General features: G+C 43.5%; 1 protein-coding gene across 1 annotated transcript in view; it reads right to left on the bottom strand.

Annotated features, from left to right (window-relative positions):
- SHC3 (SHC adaptor protein 3) overlaps nucleotides 1-22,673 on the bottom strand; it is a 216,723-nt gene that overhangs the window by 102,744 nt on the left and 91,306 nt on the right. Inside the window, exon 6 of the mRNA XM_079109199.1 lies at nucleotides 19,526-19,577. Coding sequence (XP_078965325.1) covers nucleotides 19,526-19,577 — 52 coding nt within the window. The remainder of the gene's footprint in view (nucleotides 1-19,525; nucleotides 19,578-22,673) is intronic.

Raw genomic sequence — 22,673 nt, forward strand, 5'->3', positions numbered from 1 at the left:
TTCTTCTATACCATTATAGGCAACGCTGCCCTGAATTTTCAGACTAGCTATAACTCAAAGAGGAGGCTCCACCCTTTGTAGAGCCAAGGAGATGTTTCCATCCCCTTCAGGGGAGCCACCTGCCATAGTGCTCAGGACAGAGATGGTCTCTAGCTGCCTCCCCAAGCTAGCCCAAGCTGTCCCTCCTCAGCCATCCACAAGCCTCTTATCAAGACACCCCAGGTCTCCCAGAGTTCAAATTCATGGCCTCACTCTCTACTAGCTGCAACCGGCATGGGAAGACCTGGGGACGTTGGGAGTCATTACTCAAATTGGGAAAGTTCCTGTATTATGATTTGGATCACTGGTGTCCCCAAAGCTCACATTGAGACCAATGCAGGAATGTTTGGCAGTGAAGTGGTCATGGTATGAGAGCTGTGACCTAATCAGTGGTTAATCCATTTAATGAATTAATAATTCGAATGGATCCATGGGTGGCAATTGTAGGCAGGTAGGGCATGATTGAAAAAAGTAGGTCGCGGGGGCGTGCCCTTGGGATTCCATCGATTTTAGCTCTGGGTCCTTGTACTCACGCTCTCTCTGCTTCCTGCTTGCCATTACCTGAGCTGCTTTCCTCTGCCACACCCTCCCATCATGACCCTCTGCCTCACCTTGGACCCAAAACAGTGGAGTCAGCCCACCATGGTCTAAACCTCTGAAACCATGAGCCAAATAAACTTTTCCTCCTCTGAGTTGTTCTTGTCAGGTCTTTTGGTTACAGAGATGAAAAGCGGACTAACACATCCTGCTGAACTGTGGCTACTCTCTCTTCCTCTTAGGGGCTGAGAGCTCCCCACTTAAATAGAGCATCAAAGTCCAGTGAACTCTAAGCAGAGAAGGGAGACTCTTCAAACTCTAGCAGATTTATCAGCCAACCTTAGTCGTTTATTCACATATTTATGTGCACATCATTTTTCAGAGCTTTGATTCAAGGTAGGTAAGAAATAAAAAATGAAGCCACCATTCTAGTAGTTATTTAACATGTGTCCTAGCAGCAGAGGAGCAAGATTATACCCATTAGACTGGCAGGAATTTCAAAGTCTGAAAGTGTCAAACTGTTAAAACGAAGGAGCCCTTCTATATCACTCGTGGGGTAATCATTTCAGAACAGTTGAAGCTGAACAAAGACATGGTAATTCAGCCTTGGAGGTGTGAATACCCTGAAAAAATTCTTGCACTGAAGCACAAAACAGTGTGTCTAAAGTATTTACTGAAGATGTTATTCAACAAACATGTATCAAGCATCTACCCAGTTCTAGGCCCAGTTCCTGCTCTCATCAAGATCATTTGTCTCATATGAGACAAAAGAAGAGAAGACAGGGACACCGATTAGGAAGAGATGAGGTAAAAATGGACGACAGAGATCGGCGCAATGTGGCCCACAAGCCAAGGAAAGCTGGCAAGCCACCCAAAGCTGAAAGGGTCAAGGAAGGATCCTCCGCTAGGGCCTCTGGAGAAAAGGAAGGCTTGCTGACTACTATCTCAGACTTCTGGTCTCCAGAAGGTTGAGAGAATAAATTTCTTTGTTTGAAGCTACCTACTCTGTAGTCATTGGTTATAGTACCACAGGAATACAAATACAACCATGAAGAAAGGACATATAAAGAGGATTCTGGTATCCGGTGAAACATACAAGATGATCAGAGGAGGTTTTGACCTGGAGAGGACACCTGAAGGGAGCCAGGAGTGAAGGGCTGGGTAGGAGGGTCCTAGGTACTGGGTCCAACAAGTACAATGGCCCTGGGGCAGGAGCTTGCCAGTCATGTCGGAGGATGATCCCAAAGTTACCATTGCCAGAGTGGTGGGAAGGGGAGGTTGCGGGAGATGAGACAGGGATCAGGCAGGAGGGAGTCCACAGAGGCTGATGTCGACAGGCCGGCCAGAGTAGATAAGGCAGAGACGTTGGGGAAGTAAGGAAGGGGTCATTGCCACTGGACCACAAAACCTGAGACAGCAGGTGGGGTTTTTTTTTTGGGGGGGGTGAGGGTTGCATTTTTCTCACTGAGCCCACAGCTGGAGTTCAAGTATAAAGCACAAGGGAGTAGCCCAAACCACCACCAGATGGGTCCACTTGGGATTCCAATGAAAGAAGTTTCAAATACCTGGTGTGACCAGTACAGAGCATTTATAGGGGAACCGACCACAGTGCCTCAGCTTATTTTCACTAAGGGACACTGAGAGAACCAGGGATTAAGATTTAGATATTAGAGTTCCTCCAAAAGTTCATACTGTGAGACAATGAAAAGAACATTCAGAGGGGAAATGATGAGATTGTGAGAGGGTCTAACCTGTTCAGTGTATTAATCCCCTGATAAGGATTAACTGGGTGGTAACTGTGGGCAGGTAGGGTGTGGCTGGAGGAGGTGGATCACCAGGGGTGTGCCTTTGGGGTCTATATTTTGTCCCTGATGAGCAGCGCTCTCCCTCTCTCTCCACTCTCTATCCCTCTTCTCCCTCTCCTCCTCTATCCTCTCTCTCTCTCTCTCTCTCTCTCTCTCTCTTCTCTCTCTCTCTCTCTCTCTCTCTTTCTCTATCTCTCTGTTTCTCTGCTTCCTGGTGCCCTGTCCTGAGCTGCTTTCCTCCACCATGTTCTCTGTTCTCTGCTATTGGATCACCTTGAGCCCACAGCCATGGAGTCAGCCATCTATGGACTGAGGCCTCTGAAACTGTGACCCATTAAACTTCCCTCCTCTGTCGTTCTTGTCAGGGTCTTTTGGTTACCAAATTGAAAAAGCTGACTAAAACAGGCACATCTACAGCAAGGCACTTAGGCACATCTACAGCAAGGGGGCTGGGCACGGGGTACACAAGGGTCCTGACGAATGCTTGACCAGGGCTGGGGGCAGTTTTTTCAATGTTTTGGACAACCAAAACCCTTTGTCAATGTTCGAGAATGTTCAAGGCCCTGGCTGAGAAAACCCCACAGTCCTCAGATGTGACTTTTCATGTGCCAACTCCAGGAGTAAGCCAAGGCACTCTGATTTTTAAATTCGAACCAACAAGAAAGTTGGGGTTGGGGAGAAACAGAACCACAGGGGAAAAAAAGAGAAAGAAAAACAAAGGAGCCTCAGGGGTGTGTGGGTGGGTTGGGAAACAGTTCAGGGAGGACCCTAACAGATGGATAGCCTTCCTGAGTGGGAGGGACGAGGTAGGTCTCTGAGTGCACCAAGGAAGCCGGCTGGCGACACGTGAGTCCAGCTTCCCAGGCTACAAAGGTGTATGTGAAGAATCTTCGGCACAGGGATAAGATTGGGGACCTGGCATTGTTGGCAAAAAATACTGCTCCCAACAGCCAAATTTGGAAACGATCTCGACATCAGTCCCATGGGGAGAAGAACCTTCAGCCACACTGTCATTAGGAAAAGTATTTAACCTCCTGGGTAAATTGAAAGAAAAAAAAAAAAAAAAGACTAAGTATTGCATGCACCCATTACGCAGATAAGGCTTTGTTTCCAGGGGAAAGAAAAGTTAGAGGTGGAGCTACAGTAATTTTCACCAATGGGATTTTTGTTTTGTTTGCAGCATTGGGGACTGAACCTAGGGGTACCTACCACTGAGCTGCATCCACAGCCCTTATTTTATTTTGAAGCAGTGTATTGCTAAATGGCCTACACGGCCCACTGTGATCCTTCTGCCTCACCCTCCCGAGTAGCTGGGACCAGGGGTGTGCACCTGTGTGTACATTAGGGGTGCGTGCCTGGTAATGAGTTCTGATGTAAAGACTTTCTGAGAAGGTCACCACCTAGTGCCTTCTGCCATCAGGGTTGAAGGAAACAGATTCCTTTCACTGAAATAACCACCTATTAATAAAGGCCAGAATAAGCAAGTCTGGCTACCTGTAGTACTCATCCCATTTCCAGGTTTCCACTCAAGCCCATTCTACACATCTTCCACCAGTCAGAAAATCTTGGGTACAGAGCACAGGATGTTTTGTGAACTTTAGGTCGAATATGTCAGTTTTTCTCCTATTAAGTCAGCAACACCTAAGTCTCAGATATGACTTTTCATGTGTCATTCCAGGGAGTACCAAAGGGTGCTTAACCAGGGTGCCATTATGACTGTAAACTAGAAGAATCACATGCCCCTTGTAGACAGCTGTATGTCCAACTGGAGCATCATTTTTGTAGTAGTTGCTTATGACCCAAATAGATCACTTAGAACTAATAGGTGCATAAGTTTGTAGGGATGGAAGTCATTGGGTAGCAATGAGAGTCCTCAAGTGGTATTTATCCCAAGAAACTGAAATAAACATATTAAAGAGAAATCTGTACTTACATGTTGACAGCAGCAGTGTTCACAATAAACCAAGACATGGAACCAGTCTGAGACCATCAACAGGTGAGTGGATGAAGAAAATGTGATAAATAAACACAGAAAAACCACTCAGCCATAAAAAAGAGTGAAATCTTGTGATTTGCAGCAATATGGATAAACCATATTTATCCATATTGGGCACTATGTTAAGTGAAAGAGCAGGGCACTATGTTAAGTGAAAGAGCAGGCACAGAAAGATAAATTCTGCCTGTTCTCACACATGTGTGGAATCTAAAAGCAGCTGATCTCAGCAATAGAGAGTAGAATGGTAGTTATCACAGGCTGGGAAGGGTGTGGAGCAGGAGATGAGCAAAGACTGGTCAACAGGTACAACACTTGGTTAATTGGAAGGAATAAGTTCTGTTGGGCAATTGCACAAGACTGTGACTACAGTCAACAATAAACTATATGTATCAAATAACAGAGAATTTTTAATATCCTCACCATAAAGAAATGATAAGTGTTTGAGGTAACAGAAATGCTAATTATTCTGATTTGATCATTATACATTGTATGTGAATATGTAAAACATCACATGTGCCTCGTGAGCATATATAATGTATGTTGATTAAAAATTAAACAGAACTTTAAAAAACATGAATTTTAGAAAAGAACATGGTTTGGATGTGAGGTGGCACCCAAGAGTTCCCTGTGGGACCATGCAAGAAGGTTCAGCATGATCGGGTTCTGAGAGTCTTAACCCAATCAGTGAATTACTCCCTGATGGGATTAACTGAGTGGTAACTGGAGGCAGGTGCAGTGCTGCCGGAGAAGGTGGTTTGTTGGGAGCAGGGCCATGGGGTATATATTTTACATCTGGAGAGTGGAGTCTCCCTCTGCTTCCTGATCACCATGATGTGAGCTTCTTCCCTCCACCACCTTCTCCGGAAATGACATTTAGCCTCACCTCGAGCCCTGCAGAATGGAGCTGGCCCTCTGTGGACTAAGATCTCTGACACCGTGAGCCCTCAAGTCAACTTTTCCTCCTCTACGGTTGTTCTGGTCAGATTTTATAGTCACAGCTGACTAACAAACATGCCTCATTAGGACCCAACAAAGCCTGATGCACTAGGAGTTTCATCGTCACACACGTCACCGCCTTGACCTCCCGTTGGTCCTGGTTTTCAGCTCTAACTCACCAACTTCCTGAAACTTCACTCGTGTGCCACCCTTGTCCTCCTGGAGATGTTGGTGGTGGTTGTCCCCCTGGGACTCAGTGACTAGGAAAAGAGACCTTTTTCCCTTCCACCAGATTAACATAGTAACTGGGGATTCTTGATACCAGACAGACAAATATGGATGCTCATTAGAAGAACTACTTCTAGATGAAGAGGATGGGAAAATGTTAGAAAGGTAATAGAATAGGCGTCTGCTTTATGCTTTAAATATAAACCTTGCTGCTCGGCCACTGGTGGCTTATTCTAAACTGGCATTTTCCCCTTCTCTTGTCCTGCTCCTCTTCCCTGACCTCACATGAAGCAAAATTACCGTTCTTCCTGAGTTGGGCCTAGTATCAGTCCTGCTCATCAACTACAAGAAGGAAGAGATCCAGACTCGGGAGTGGAGGCTCTAAGAAACAGCTGTCTCTCAAGGCTACCGCTGGGATCTGAACTGACTCCCAAGAGGGACACCTGGACTTGAGCCTACTATCCCCCACACTCACCCTCCAGTCACTTAGAATCACTGACTACTCTGGGACAGGAGTTCCTGTGTGTTCTCATTTGCCAGCACATCAAGACAGCTTCTATTTCTTTTCTCTCAAAGCCTTATCCTTGGTGTTGGATCAGCAATGGAGATAAAACTGAGCTCCTGGGATTGGTAGCGGCCAGCGCCCTGGTTGCTCCCTGAGATAGAAGAGTTTTATGCAGCTGCTGGATGAGATAGGCAAGCAGAAGAAAAGTGTGCACTTCAACTCAGGAGTCAGTGAACAGGTGGGGCGCAGGAATAATGGCCCCTTGAAATAGTAAGAGAGAAGAGGAAAAAAAAAAGAAACAGAACCCATCATGGCCAGCCCTGTGGCTGCTGTGTTCAGGCTGAAAAGAGAATCCGGAAGACTTCCGGAAATGCAGTCTTCCCTCCTGGGCAGGTATGCAGTCTGAGCTGAAGAGCAGACCTGTACTTCCAGCGCTTCCCTCTAGACTCTTGAGTGAGACGGAGGCACAACCGGCTGGGAGCTCTAGACTGAGACAGACGGACAGCGGGACCTTTGAAACGGGAGGGTTAGATCTACGCCAGCCCACGCACACCAGCTGCAGTCTGGCACAGCTTAAACGGTCCAGCTCCCAAGCAGAGGGATTCGTCAAAGGACAAGCAGAGCCACCCAGCTGCCCCAGAGAAGGGCGGGCGAGATGTGTGCAACGGCAGGGACATCGTTCGTCCCCCAGGACACAAAGTTGCACTCCCCGTCAGGGAAAGATCTGGCAACAGGCTGCAGTCACTCGGGCCAGCCCCTCAAACTGTTCTAAGAGCTTTTAGGTGCCCAGGAATGCCACAGAAACACGGGAGCCCCACAGGTGGGACGAGATGGGTGGGGAGAGACAAAGAACCTGAGTTGTGTGCAGCATTTGACGCAGAAGACTGAGCTGGACCGGTCAAGAACGGAATATGCAGCAGAGGACAGGGGCTGCGACCTCCACGCCCAGAGACACTGGGGTCACCCCATCAAGACCCCAGTGTCTACTCTTGCCTCCCAGCATCTGGCATGATCCCAGCTGGAAGGCCCAGCAAGAAACCCCTCCCTCTCACGTGCCTTGACAAGGAGTAATGTTGGGTTCCGTAAGGCTCGCCATCCTGGTTTAACCTCGATGGTCTTCTGTATTGCTTTGACAGATGGCACCCCTCCACTTGATATGGCACTCTCTGATCCAGTTTTACGCACTGTTTCTTTAAGCGTGTTAACTGAGGCGTTCACTCCACTGTCCTTCTCTCTGTCACTCCCCCTTTTTCTTTCTCGCCTTTCCCCCTCCTGTCTGGCTTCCCTCCCCGCTTCCCGATTTTGTGTCTGTCCTGTGATGATAGGGACTGAATCCAGGTGCTCTGCCGCTGGACTGCTTCCCCAGCCCTTCTTGCTTTTCCTTTTGAGACCGGATCTCCCTGCGTCTTCGAGGCTGGCCTTGGGTCTGCAGTCCTCCAGCCTCTGCCTCTGCAGGGGGTGGCGCTGCAGGGTTGTGCTGCCCCACCTCTTTTAAAATGTAAGGTGGGGGGCTGAGGTCGTGGCTCAGTGGTAGAGAGCTTACCGGGCCAGTGTGAGGCACTGGGTTCGATTCTCAGCACCTTGTATAAATAAACAAATAAAGGTCCACCAATAAATAAAAAAACAATTTTTTTTAAATGTAAGGTGGGGACTGGATTTCTTCATTCTATTTTTTCCTTATTCCTCTTTTTCATGATCTTTGTGATCTTTCCCTCTCATCACTTTTCCTTCTTCTGTCCCTCTACCTTCCCTCTCTGCTTCTTTATTTTTTCTTCTTTTTGTGGTTCTTGGTTTTCTTTTGTTTTTGTTTTCTTAATTTTCTTCTGCTACTTTTTCTCTTCTATTTTTCTTTGTGGTGTCAATTGGATGCATTCATTCCATCTTCCTCTTCTTTCTCTTTTCTTTGCTCTCCCCCTCTCTCTTTTTTCCTCTACTTATTTTTTCTTCTTCTGCATCTCTTCTGTCCCCTTCCCTGTTTGTTTCCCTTCTTTTTCATTTATGCTTCTTCTCCTTCTTCATTTTATTTTCAAGTCCTACATAGTATAATATCAATTTTACTTTCTTTAAAACGAATTATTGTCCCATTCTAGGGTATTACTCCCCTTTTCTACTTCTGGACTAGTGGACTGGTATAGAACATTTTAAGTAAGTTTTTATGGTTAATCAGTATATGGTTTGCTCTCAAGTAATCAGTTATGGGGATCATCATCTCCTCTCAGAAGGACGTTAGGAACTGAGTGAAACAGACATACTGAGTCAGTCCTCCCAACACGGGGCTACACACCTGGCATGGGGACCACAGTAAAGAAATCAGCTTACTAATGAATCCTCTGTATAACAGCAGGAAAGACAGACATTCCAGCAGATGGGCGTCGCTGGCTCTTTGCGGTTCCAAAATCCATGGACATTTGTCACCGCCTGCAGCAACAACTTGCACGGGTCTTATGGGTGGTGGAGTGGAAACTGAGGCACTTCTATCTTTCTCTTTAGTGCACTGCTTTCTTGCTTGTTTATAGAGGATAGAGGAGATGAGGTTTACTTGCTTTGAGAGGAGAGAGAGAGAGACTTTGCTTAAGAGAGAAACTTTGAAAGACAGGCTTTGCTTAGAGCTTAGAGGAAGAGACTTGCTACACCTTAAAGTCCTGCATCCTGTGAGCTAAGGGTACATCCACCCAAGGTGCCCTAGTGATGCGTCTCAGTTCTCCGTTCCGCGATCTGCCTTCCGCCGCTGCCCCTACTCGCTGCTGTGTTCTTTCTTCTGGCTTTTCTGCTAATGGCTGCTGTTGCGTATGTCCCTACTAGCTACTGACGCCTGTTTTTCCCTCTGGCTGCTAATGGCTGCTCTGGCGTGTCTTCTTCTCTGGCTACTTCTAATGGCTGCTGTTGCATCTGTCTCGCTCTGCCTACGCTTATATCACCTCCAGGACGCGGAGAGCAGGGCCACGCCTCTTACGCAAAGATTAGGTGAGACGCTCTGAGCAGGCAATTAGTGCTCGAGAACACATGCGCATACATTGTGTGCGTGGAGGAGAAAATCACCTGAGTGTGCTTATGTCAATTAACCTCCTCACTGCCGATGTGATCAGGCGCCATCCCAGCGCCGCCAACATGGCACAGCCCCCAACAGATGGGCAAATCTCCATATAGAAGAAGAAACAGTGCAGAAAGTTCTGAACTCCCCAATAATGGAATTCACATATACTGAAGTAGATGAAATCTCAAAGTATGATTAATGAATTTAAAAAGATCTAAGGAATAAATTAAAGGAGGGGAAAAAAAAAAAAAAAAACAGGATCTGAATGAGCCTTTCACTAGAAAGACAGATTCTTAAAAAGAACCAAACAGAAATCTTAGGAATGAAAGGTATAATAAGACAAATAAAAGACTCAGTTGAAAGTTCCTAAAATATTTTATCAAGGAAAACATGGAATCTCAGTTCGAGGATAAGATAGCCAGCCTTCAACATTCAGAGGGCATTAAAGAAAAAAATAAGGAATCTGTGATGGTTTAGATCTGAGGTGTCCCTCAAAAGCTCATGTGGGAGAATGCAAGAATTTTCAGGTGAAATGATTAGACCATGACCTAACTGGTGGATTTATCCAGCTATATGGATTAACTGGTTGGTAACTATAGGCAGGCAGGATGTAGCTGGAGGAGGCAGGTCACTGGGGGTGTGGCCTTGGAGTTTATATTTTGTCCTTGGTTAGTGGAGCTCCCTCTCTGCTTTCTGGTTGCCATGTCTTGAGCTGCTTCCCTCTGCCACATCTTTCCATCATAATGTTCGTGTCACCTAGAGCCCAGAGCTATGGAGTTGGCCAACCAAGGACTGAACCTCTGAAACTATGAGCCAAAATGAACTTTTCCTCCTCTAAATTGTTCTTGTCAGGTCTTTTCGTCATAGAAACACAGAACTAACTAAAACAGAAACTATGATCAGAACATATAAGAACTCTGGAGTTCTTATTAACAAATCAAACAATACTCATTGGCAGTGAGCAAGCAGTAGAAAGCAGGTTATTGTCATTGACGTCATATTCAGTGAAATAATAGTAGAATACTTCCTAAACTTTGAATGAGTCATACATCAAGATACCGGAAGCATATGGAATCCTAAATAGACAAGACATATGACACAGTATACTTACAATGATAAAAATCCAGAAGAATGAAGAAATTTAGAGGATACAAGAGTGACAGCCAGGTCACATCTCAAGAAAAATCACTTAAAATAACAGCAAATTTCTCTGAAGGAAGTCTGAAGTTCAGGAGTACTTGGACTGATGTATTCTGAGTCCTGAAAGAAAAAGACTGCCAACCAAGATTGCTATATCCAGCAAAGCAATCCTTCAGAATCAAAGAAGAAATAAAAACTTCCAAGGTAAACGTAAAGGAATTCATGACTACTTATCTAGCATTGCAGGAGATACTTAAAAGAGTTCTACACACCAAGAGAGCTTAGGAAAGAATAAATCTCATTAGAAGAATAGATCAGCAAATGAGAATTAGGATTGAAGTACACACTGCAAATAAGTAAAAATGACAGGAAATAATACTTATCTCTCTACAATACCACCGAGTATACATGGTTTCAGACCTCCAATTAATACAAATTGTCAGGTTTCATTAAAAAAAAATTGGATCCAACTATATGTTGCCTGCAAGAAACACATCTCATAGATGAAGACATCCACAGGCTTAAAGTGAAAAGACAAAAAATGATGATCCATGCAAATAAAGCCTGAAAGCAAGCAGGAGTGGCTGCTCAATCTGTCAAAGTGGACTTCAAAAACCAAAATTAGGTAAAGGGAACAATCCAACAAGAAGAAATGATAGCAAATATTTATGCTCCACTTAGAGGTGCACCTGATCATATAAAACAAATGCTATTTAACAAAAAGACTCAGACAAATCCCAATACAATAAAACAGTTATTTCAATACACCTTTCACCAATAGGTCACCCAGACATAAAATCAGCAAAAACACTACAGAATTAAAACATACTATGGATCAAATAGACTTAACAGGCATCTATAGAATATTCCATCCAACACAATGTAACTACACTTTCTTCTCAGCTGCTCTTGGAACTTTATCCAAAATAGAACACATCTTGGACCACAAAACAAGTCATCATAAATGAAAGAAAGGATGATGTGATTTGTTGCATGTTATCAGATTGTAATAGAATGAAGTTAGAAATTAACAGCAAGAAAAAATACAGAAATTAAACATGGAGATTCAACAATACACTTTTGAATCATGACTGAGTCACTGAATAAATAAGGGGAGAAATTTTTAATTCTTAGAATCAAACCAGAATAGAAATATAACATACCAATCTTTGGTATACAGTAAAAGCAATTTTAAAGGAAATTTTATATCTATAAATGCCTATGTAAAAAAATGAGAAAGATCCCAAATAACCTAATGGTATGTCTCAATATCTTAGCAAAATAAGAATGAACCATTCCCAAAATGAGTAGAAGAAAAGAAATATAGTCTAAAATCAAAGTTAATGAAATAGAGACTAAAAATACAATGAATGGACCAATGGAGAGTTGGTTTTTTTGAACAGATAAGCAAGATTAATAAACCTGTATTCAAACTAACAGAGAGAGAAGAGTCAAATTAATAGAGGTGAAAGGAAATATTAAAACAGACATCAATGGAATCTAGAGGATCATTAGGAACTATTTTGAAAACTTATATTCTAATAACTTAGAAAACCTTTAATAAATGAATAAATTTTTAGACACATATGAACTACAGAAGTTTCACCAAGAGGCTATAGAAAACCTAAGCACACCAATAACAAGCAATGAGGTTAAAAGCTCTAATAAGAAATATTCCAACAAAGAAAATCTCAGGACAAGATGGGTATACAGCAGAATTCTTCCAGACCGGTAAAGAAAAAATGCCTATGCTCCTCAAGTTATTCTGTGAAATAAAAAGAGAGGGAACATTTCAAACTGATTCTATGAAGCCAGAATCACCCTAATGATCAAAACAAGGTAAGGACACTCCAAGAAAAAAACTATAGACCACAAAAAAATAGTGACATTTATGTAGAATGAGTAGTCTGGGGAGTTAATGTACAGTTAATAGTGACAAATTGCATGCTTGGAATTTCTGAGGCAGCAGATGTTAAGTTCTCACCACACACACATATAAAGGTGATGGATGTATTACTTTGTTTGGCTGTAGTCAGATTTGACCTACATCAAAATATCACATTAAATCTAGGTGAGGTGGTGCACACCTGTAATCTCAGCTACTTGGGAGGCTGAGGCAGAAGGGCTACAGTTTCAGGGCAGCCTGGGAAACTTAGTAAGACCTTGTCGCACAATGAAATTTGTAAAGGGCTGGGGTGTAGCTCAGTGGTCGAGTGCCACTGAGTTCAACCTCCAGTGCTATTGAAGAAAATCACTTTGTACATTTAAAATATTTACAAGTTGTAGTTTAAAAACAAATATAAAAGAAAAAAAGAAGACGGAGAATTCCAATTTCCTGAAAAGGAGTGGATCTACTCAGGGCTATACTAATAACATAATCAAAGTTGAAGATTTCCATTCAGTCTTTTCACCTAGTTCTGATGCTTCGTTTTCACATGAAAATGGGAAAATGGAGGGGCATGATGGTACACATCTGTAATTCCCGCAAATCTGGAAGCTGAGGCAGGAGAATCTCAAGTTTGAGGTCAGCCCAAGCAACTGAGCAAGGCACTTAGAAACTTAATGAAAACCTTACTCAAAATAAAAAAAAATAAAAGGGGCTGAGGATGTGACTTAGGAAAGTACCCCTGGGTTCAATCCCCCCCAAAAATAAAATGGAAAAATGGGTGAATTCTAAATTGTTGTTTTTTTAAGTCCTGAATAAGATCCAGAAATACGAATGATGTGAGCACAAGAGTAATATCCAAGGCCTGGGGATGTGGCTCAGTTGTAGAGCACTTGCCTACCATGTGTGAGGCCTTGGGGGTGGAATATACATATTTCTCTCATAGATGAGAGAGAAGGAGAGATAATCCTTTACCTGTTTGATACTCTTTCACATGATCTTACATACTTGTTCAGCAAATAGGGGTATAGTCAATCACCAATCAAAAAGGAAGAGGAAAATATGAATCCAACTGTGATCTAAATCAGTCACTCAGGATGTAGAGTCCCTCGTTTAGCCAAGGACAATCTCAGAATGAGAGTTCTTTCCCAAGTCTCTAATGTTCTATAGCTAGTCACATCTCCAAAGTAGCACTCCTGTTATGTATGGTTTTGGTATGAGGTATCCCCTGAAAACTCATGCAGGAATGTTCCGAGGTAAGATGATTAGGTTACGAGATCTATAGCCTAAGCAGTGAATTAATCCGTTAATGGATTAATAATTTCAAAGAACTACTGTACTTGGAGAGACAGATAGGCAGCAATAGTCTGGAAGGAGGAAGGAGGTCACTGGGGATATGCCTTTGGGGTTGATATTTTGTCCCTGGTGACTCATTTTCCTTCTGTTTTCCAGTCCTCAGTCATATCCTTCTACCATGATATTCTACGGAGCAATGGAGTTGACCAATCATGAACTAAACTCTGAAACTGTGAATCCAAAATAAACTTTTCCTCCTCTAAATTGTTGTTATTGTTTCAGGTCTTTTCAGTCACAGTGACCAAAATCAGACTATTTTAGTCAGCTTTTTCACTTCTGTGACCACAAGACCTGACAAGAACAAATTTAGGGGTAGAAATGTTTATTTTGGGGCTCACAGTTCCAGAAGTCTCAGTCCATAGATGACCAACTCCATTCTTTGGGGCCCAAGGTGAGGCAGAACATGGTAGAAAGATGGTGGAGAAAAGTGGCTTAAGATATGGCACCAGGAGGCAGAGATACCTAAGCTCAACAGTACAAAGCTCAACAAGGCATGCCCCCAATGATCCATCTCCTTCAGCCACACCCTACCTGCCCACAGTTACTAACCAGTTAATTACTAATCACTGATTAGTTGAAGACTCTGATAATTCAATCATTTCCCCTCTAAGTTTTCTTGCATTGTCTCACACATAAGCTTTTGGGGCACCCCTCATATCTAAACCAGAACATTCTGCCTCAGACTTCATGCCCATTTCACAATGAAAAATACATTTAGATAATTTCCAAGAGTACTCCTCATAGTCCTAACAGTTCCAGGATTGCCCAAAAGTACAAGTTCAAAGTCTCCACCAAGACTCAAGATAAACTCTCAAGGTAAGCCCTTGTAAAAACTAAAAGCAAGTTACATATATCCAAGATACAAAGGCACAGAGCATATATTTCTGTTTCAAAATAGAGAAATATGGGTAAGAAAGAAGGGATGGGACCAAAGGAAGACCAAAATTCAGCTGAACAAACAAGTCCTATAGCTCCACATCCAGTATCTACAGTACATGGCATGATAATATTCTCACCATAGGGCTTGTGTAGATCTGCCACTGTAGCCTTGTTGGTGGCAGCCCACATGACCTCTTTCTGGGCTTCTCTTTGCTTGATTCCTGCAGCTTTCCTCAGCATTCATTCCATGTGACTGACAATCTCTTAATCTTGGAGGTCTGCGGCAACATCCACTTCCTTCTTATGCGTTGCTCTCTCAGGGGCTGCCTACTGGGATTCCAACCCTGCTACTCTTTGCCTGGCCTCTCAGGCATTCCTCTGAAATCTCAGTGAAGTCTCCATGACCACCTAGTTCCAGTGTCCTGCATTCCTGCAGAACCAGGACCAGGTGGTTGACATTAAGGTTTGCTGCCATCTTGAGCAGTAGCCAAGGACCATGTAGCCTGGGACCATGGCTGCAGTAGCCTCTGAGTGACTGGGTATCTGAGTACAGTGAAACAAATTCCCAGGCACCCCCTGTACAATCAGAGGGCCCCACCTCTGGTCTCTTCTCAAAGGAATTTTTAGTTTTATACCTCCAAGCCTGACATAGGTATGGTCTTGCAAATTCCTGAGATGCCCTCAAGTCATCTTTCCTACTGCATCTGAGTAAACTACTTTAGCATCTCTTTAGTGGTTATAACTTCTTTAACAACCACAGCTTCCTAAGCTCTGTTTTTACTCACAATTTTCTGGTCAAACTGCAAGTTTTTCAAATCTTTATGCTTTGCTTTATGCTCCTGATTATCACAATAAACTTGGCTATAATCCCCTGAATTCTATGCTGCCTTGAAATTTCCTCCACCAGATTAATTAATTCATCACCTTAAATTCAGCTTCACAGAAAGGCTCAAGACATGGGGAAAATGTAGACAATTTCTTTGTCAGACTGTAATGCAATCAGCCTCTAATCCAGTTTCCCATATAGTCTTCTTTCTCTGAAACCTCATGAGCTCCATCTTTACTGTCCACAGTCCTACTGGCATTCTTTGAGATCCCATCAGAATCACCTATTAATCTCTGCTTACAACATTGTAAAGCTTTTCCACCTGCATCTCTATACTTTTCAAAATCCTCCCTCCCCCTGCAAACCAGCCTCAAAGGCTTCTGAATCACATGGTCAGGTTACTCGCAGTGATGACCCCACTTCTCTATAACAATTTCTGATTCAGTAAGCTTATTCAATGCTGTAACTAAAATACCTGAGAGGAACAACAAAGAGGAGAAAAAGTTTATTTTGGCTTACAGCAAAGAGGAGAAAAAGTTTATTTTGGTCAGTCCATGAACAGCCAACTCCATGCTCTGGACCCAAGCGAAGGCAGAATATATGGTGGAAGGGTGTGGCAGAGGGAAGCAACTCAGGATAAGGCAACCAGGAAGCAGAGAGAGCTCTGCTCACCAGGGAAAAAATATAAACCCCAAAGGCACATCCCTAGTGACTAATTCCTCTAGCCACACCGTACCTGACTACAGCTATCAAACAGTTAATACACTGATTAGGTAATATCTCATAATCTAATCATCTCACCTCTGAAAATTCTTACATTGTCTCACACATGAGCTTTAGGGGACACCTCACATCAAAGCTATAACACCATTCATATATATATTTATATATATATATATATGAATGGTGTTATATTTATATATATATATATATATATGAATTAAAGTCATAGCAGCATAATTCACAATAGCCAAGTTATGTAACCAGCCTAGGTTTCTGTCAACAAATGGATACAGATGACGTGGGATATATACATGATGGAGTTTTATTCAGCCATAAAGAAGAACAAAATCATGTCACTTTCAGAAAAGTGGATGGAACTAAAAAGGATCATGTTAAGTGAAATAAGCCAGACTCAAAAAGTTGAGGGTCATGTTTTCTCTCATATGCAGAAGCCAAGAGAATTTTAAAAAGCAGGATCTCATGAAAATAGAACACAAGTAGGATAGAGGAAGGGATCAGAGGCAGAGAGGAAGGAGGGCAAGGGAAGATATTAGGGAATGAAATTTATCATGTACAAGTATGAATATGTCACAACAAATCCTTTGATTTTTTATAATTATTATGCCCTAATGAAAAATTTTTAAATACTTCTAGATGAGCCAAAATAACATGCAAACATTCATAAGCAGGAATCATCATGGAAACAAACAGTAACAGCAGCAAGACACCATGACCTAGCACTGCAGGGTTTCTGCAACCCCAAAGTGTCACAACCCTTGCAGTCTTTTGTTTGTTTGTTTGTTTTTTCTGTACTGGGAATTGAACTCAGGGCCTTGTGCTTGCAAGGCAAGCACTCTACCAGCTGAGCTATCTCCCCAGCCCATACCCTTGCAGTCTTGAGGACTCTGCTTGCAGTCTAAGGAACAACAAAGCTTCAAGGCTTCCTGGAGCACACAGACCTAGTGCTGTCTGAATGAGGACTAAGGTACTTGAGAGTCTCAGTAAGAACTTCTAGAATTCTGACTAATCTGACTGTTAATGGTCGAGACATTCATAGTAAATTAAAGCTTCCACTTGGCCTAAGGGAGGAAGGATAGAAGTTTGGAAAAGGCCCTTCCCCTGACTCCTTCTAGGGAGGAGGAAATGCTGGGTGGACACAGATGGGATGGGCCAGAGGCAGACAGTGTGCACTCATGTTCATGGCAAGGTGGCCACAGGGATACAGCTAGACCTCCTCCCCATTCACACTGACTCGGAAATGGTGTGGACAAAACAGAGGTACGACAGATCATCGTGGCTGCAAATTCCTTGATATGACTGTCCTCAAAGAGGAGGTGTGTTAGTCATCATTTTGTCACCATGACCGGGATAGCTGACAAGAATCACTTAGAGGAAGAAGTTTATTTTGTCTCACAGTTTCAGAGGTTCAGTCTAGTGTGGGTCAAATCCATTGCTCTGGCCTTAGGTGAGGCAGAATATCAAGGCAGAGAGCACAGTGAAGGAGAGATGCTTGTCTCTTGGCAGCCAGAAAGCAGAGAGAGAAAGAAGGAAGAGCCAGAGGGACAAGATAGAATCCCCAAAGGCATGCTCTGAGACACCACTTCCACCAGCCAGGCCACACCTGCCTGCAATTACCACCCAATAATCTATTCAAATGATCACTCAATCAACTAGACGAATGCACCAATTGGTTATGACTCTTGTAATCGAATCCTTTTACCTCCTCCATTAGCACAGATTTTGGGGAACACCTCATATCCAAACCATAACAATGGGCGTAGTTCTACTCTCCACGAATCTGAGCTACATGTGGTTGCTTTGAACAATAAAATACAGCAGAAGTGCAGCTGCCTTTCTCAGCACAAGAAGTTTCCACTTGTGGTCTCACAGAGCCCAGAGCTGCCATGTAGGAAGCTATACTTCCTTGACAGATGGAGGCACCACCTGGAAAGGCCCTGGGACTCCACACATCATAGAAGGACAGGCTGATGCAAGCTTCTAAACATCCCTGCTGAGTACCAGACATGGGAGTGAAGCTAACTTGAACTCTCTAGATCCAGATCTAAATTAGCAAAGTGGGTTTGTGTTCAACTGGTCTGGATGACAGTCCTGACTATAATAGGTGTGACCCTGCTCACCTGAGACAAATACGGGCCATCTGCAATCATCATAGAAAAGCTGCCTCTCCTGAGAAATGGTGGACTAGAATATTATGTTGGCAAGGAAGGCATCATGGGGACCACCCTAGGCTCATCAAGACCACCTGGGTCCCTTTTCTTCTATCCTCACAACTTTGTAATTACCTCATCTCTGTTCAGGAGTGACAATGTGACAATCATAAAATAGGAAGATATCTGTATTTGACCTGAATTACCTCACCTGTAGAAGTTCCCCTATCCCCCACCTAACCAAAAGGATAGTTTCTGGTGATGGATGGTCAAGCTTGTCTGGGAGAGAACGATAGCTATTACTGGTGGTAAAGTCTTGGTACCTTCAATCTCAAGAAACCATTCAAAGGAAAGACAACCCGATCAATTCACTGCTTATCAGCCCAGGGGTAGAAAAGACCCAGGTGGAAAATTATCCTCACACACACACATGGGAATGAAAATTTTCACAGCCAGGTTAGGGTTCCATTTGCAAGGGCCACTGATCCCTATTAACTGCCTAACCCCTTGCTCTGCAAATACCCCTTTAGGAGGAATCGTGAGTCATAAGACATCATGCCAAAGAACAGAAGAGCTTGCAGGAGTCCCTGGGGAGCAGGTCTCCATACTGTGGATTCATCTGCCCATATGGGTTGTCTTGAAAATATTTCCAAGATAGAGGGTTGCAAGGGGGGTGGAAAACAAAATGCTAAGATCTCATTCATATTGAAATTTTAAAATGGGAGAAAATACATGAGTGTGGTTATGAATTATAAAATGATGGCAAGCCAACTGGAAAATCAGCAGTTGGTACATGGGGTAGGGGCCGGGAGGAAGTGAGGGGCCAGCTGGTAGTGGAAGGAAGTGGTTTGCATTGTTATAAATGTCAGTGGTGGTAGTTCTCATCAATGAGCTTTCGACTGCAGCTGTGGTGTGGCACACAAGGAGATGCCCAGCATTTAAGAGCCACACAGCATTGGCAGCCCCACCCCCCAAGTGTGTTATCATCCAGTGGGTCTTGGTATTGCAAATGAACCTCCCCCTTTTCCCAGGCTTTGTGTAAGACCCAGGAGCTCAAAGTGGTATAAGGAGACGGCACCCTGAGCTTGGACACTGGGCTGCAGAGCTGGGCAGGGCATAAGAGGCAGCTCAGGTGGCTTAATCATCCGTGGGCACACACAGGTGTGTGTTTTCAAAGTGTAACCAGGGTCACTACCAGAGCACAGGCGGGAGGTGCTAGTGTGATAAGTCAGGTGTAGCCAACTGTAGCCATCTGGACACAGGTGTGTGTTTTAAGCTTAGCAATGTCCAGGAGCTCCTAAATCAGTCAGGTGACACTGCTACCATTGCAAATCTCAATTATCCTTCATAATACGATATGACACATGTTCATTTTGGCAAAGGGAACTGAGCTAATGAGGAACATCTGGTACAGTGTTAAGCCTGGCTGTACATAAATGAGCGATTATGTGGGTCAAGCATCACTTACCTCTGCGATTAACAGGGTCCTTAGCTACATAAGCAACGTAGTCTGTTGTGTCCTGTTAAAGAAAAACAAGATATCTGAATCACTCATCACAGGGAGAGGCAACACCACAGGGGTACAGCACACCAAGCACAAGCTGAGAAGGACTCAACCCATCACACAAAGAATCAAACACTGGCTACACAACAGCCCAACCATGGCAGGTTCTTGTGATGCAGATTCTGACTCAGCCTGTCAAGGCAGGGCCTGAGCTTCTGCATTTCCAGACACCCTCCTGGTGCTGATGCTACTGGTCCCCGTTCACATTTAGAGTAGCAAAGATGCAAGGTGCCGCTTCTCTGCATGTTGGAGCTTCTGGGAAGCTTCCAACGCTTTGATACCGGAGTCCTATTGCCCAGATAATTTAACTGGTATGGTTGTGAGCCTTGAGCATCAGGAAGTTTTTAAAGTCCCCAGATAATATCAAAGTGAACCTAAGCTGAGAACCACTGCTCTCAGCAATGTCTATACCCGGGACCCTCAAAGTTGACTTAGTGTCAGAATCCCCTGCAAGTCTTGCTACAACAGATTGCTAGACCATACCCTGGAATTTCCCCTCTGGTGGGCCAGGTGTATGACCCCAAAACTGGATTTCTGACAAGTTACAGCTGCAACTGGGCTGGGGACCATGCTCTGAGAAGGACTGGTCTAGAAGAAAACCAGAGTAGAAGGATGTTCAAAAGTTGATTGAAAACATCCCCTCTTGGGTGATTGAGATAAGATAGTTCTTTTCTTTTCTTTTCTTCTTCTTTTTTTTTTTTTTTTTTGGTACCAGGGATTGAACTCAGGGGCACTCGACCCGTGAGACAAATCCCCAGTCTCCTATTTTGTATTTTATTTAGAGACAGGGTCTCATTGAATTGCTTAGGGCCTCATCTTTGCTGAGGCTGGCTTTGTAGTTGCGATCCTCCTGCCTTGGCCTCCAAAGACACTGGAATTACAGGTGTGCACCACCACACCAGGCAAGATAGTTCTTTTATTTTTGGACATAAATAATAATTTTATTCCTTTAAGATATTTTTAAAATATAAGGTCTATTTAGAAGTCTTGTCCTTCCTTGTGAAATAAGACTTTCCTCACCTGCCTTTTAAACCAATGCATAGAGAAAAACAAGACTTCAAAAGTATACTGAAGCAGCCAGGTACAATGGCTCACACCTGTCATCTCAGCGGCTCGGGAGGCTGAGGCAGGAGGATCACAAGTTCAAGGCCAGTCTCAGCAACTTAGCAAGACCCTGTCTCAAAATAAAAGTAAAAAGAACTGGGGATGTGTCTCAGTGGTTAAGTGCTCCTGGGTTCAATCCCAAGTGCCAAAAAAAAAAAAAAAAAAAAAAAGAGACTGAAGCACCCATGTGCTTGCTAGTTTCTAAAAAAGTAATAGGAGGAGAAATTGTCATCTTAAGTCTTGAAAACCAAAACACTTCTCTTCAGAGACAGTATTTTCAACATCAAAAAAAAAAAAAAAAAAAAAAAAGAATCTCAGTGGAGTAACTGGTAATGGTACTCTCACATTGGAAGCTATTTACCAAATCTTATTATTTCAAAGGGCTTCAAGGTGATTCAGCTACTGGGGAGGCTAAGGCAGGAGGATCATGAGTTTGAGACCAGCCTGGGCAACACAGCAAGACTCCTCAGGAAAGAGAGAGAGAGAGAGAGTGGGGAGGGGAGGTGGCTTTCAAGTTGATTGATCAGTTCCTACTGTCGTCAGCTCCTGTCAGGGTTCTCTATGGTGACCTCCTCCGGTCACTGTCTACGAGCAGAGGAGACATCCCTTATCTCTCAACAACACTCTAGAAAATGCTGCGATGAGAGAAGGGACAAGGGAGCAGGTGTGTGTGGAACAGGCATGGGTCCCTTCCTTGTATGCACCCACCTCCAGGTGGTGGGTGGTACCAGACACTTTCCACACACCACCCCCTGCATCTCACAGCAACCCACCACACCTGCACAAGCTGGAACTCTTCCAGCAGAAGTTGAGATAATGGAATGTTACCCTGGGCCACTCTCCAGGGTGAGGCTCATCGAAGCCACTTCCTTTTTCTGTTCATTGGATTTTCACAGACTGCCTAGAGAAGCCAGTTGGATTGGCTTTTGCTCACTTCTATCCAGGAGGATCTGGTGAAGATCTGAAGCTACTGGCAAAAATATATGGATTGCAGCTCATAATCAGACTCTTCCTGGCTTCAAGAGATGTGAGTGTTGGAAGGGTCCTTGGGAAACCCTTAAGAACATCTTAGCATCAGTGTTGCTCAAACTGAGGACCACAGAACCCTAGGGTGTGTTCTCCAGTGTTTGAGACGTTGCCAGGTTTGGGGGTTACAATTTCATATTTTCCTTTCCATGATAATCTTAAAACCTAATTTGATAATATCCAGGAACACTTACATGCCACTCTCACTGCCTTTGGCATACAATTTCAATGCCAAGATTTGCAGTTGGGTTTCCAACATTAAGGGTGCCAGGTTTTTAAAGAATTTGAAAGAAAAGAACAGTCAGAGTAGATGCCTTAAGTCCCACTTGAAGTAAATTGCTGTCACATTTGGACATAATGATGCACAACTGCAGATTTTGCTTGAATAGGAGAAAGTAGTAGAAGAATCAAGTCATCCTTACACCGATGGCAGGAGGGAGACACTGAATTCAACGGCTTCTGCACCATGGCAGTGAGTCTGGCAGCACATCAGGAGCACAGATTTAGTTTCAGTGAACTTTGTCCATCACCATAAATTCAAGTTACTTTGAATGTCACTGGCTTTACAATGTTTATTTGTATTTAACTTCCAAATTTGATTGGAGTTTAGAGTTCAATAAAAAGTATAAACATAAGAAATCTATTCTTGGATTTTTGTACAGATTCAGATAACAAAACTAATTTGAGTCAGCACTAATGGTAGATTCAAGGAAATACTTTAAAAATAAAATTCCATTCTAGTCTAAGAAACTCTACTCTGGCTCAAAGTTGGGAGAGGAAGGCCAATAAGAAGACCTGATAAGTATCTCTCAGATGATCAGTGGCTCAGCCTGGACATGGCTGTTCTGATTCCAGTCTTGATCTTTTTCTGGAATAGTACCAGAGTGTATTAGGATTCAAAGCAATGTTCTTGACATCACCC

The sequence above is a fragment of the Sciurus vulgaris genome (assembly GCF_902686455.1).
Source record: "Sciurus vulgaris genome assembly, chromosome: 13".
In the NCBI taxonomy this organism is placed as follows: domain Eukaryota; kingdom Metazoa; phylum Chordata; class Mammalia; order Rodentia; family Sciuridae; genus Sciurus; species Sciurus vulgaris.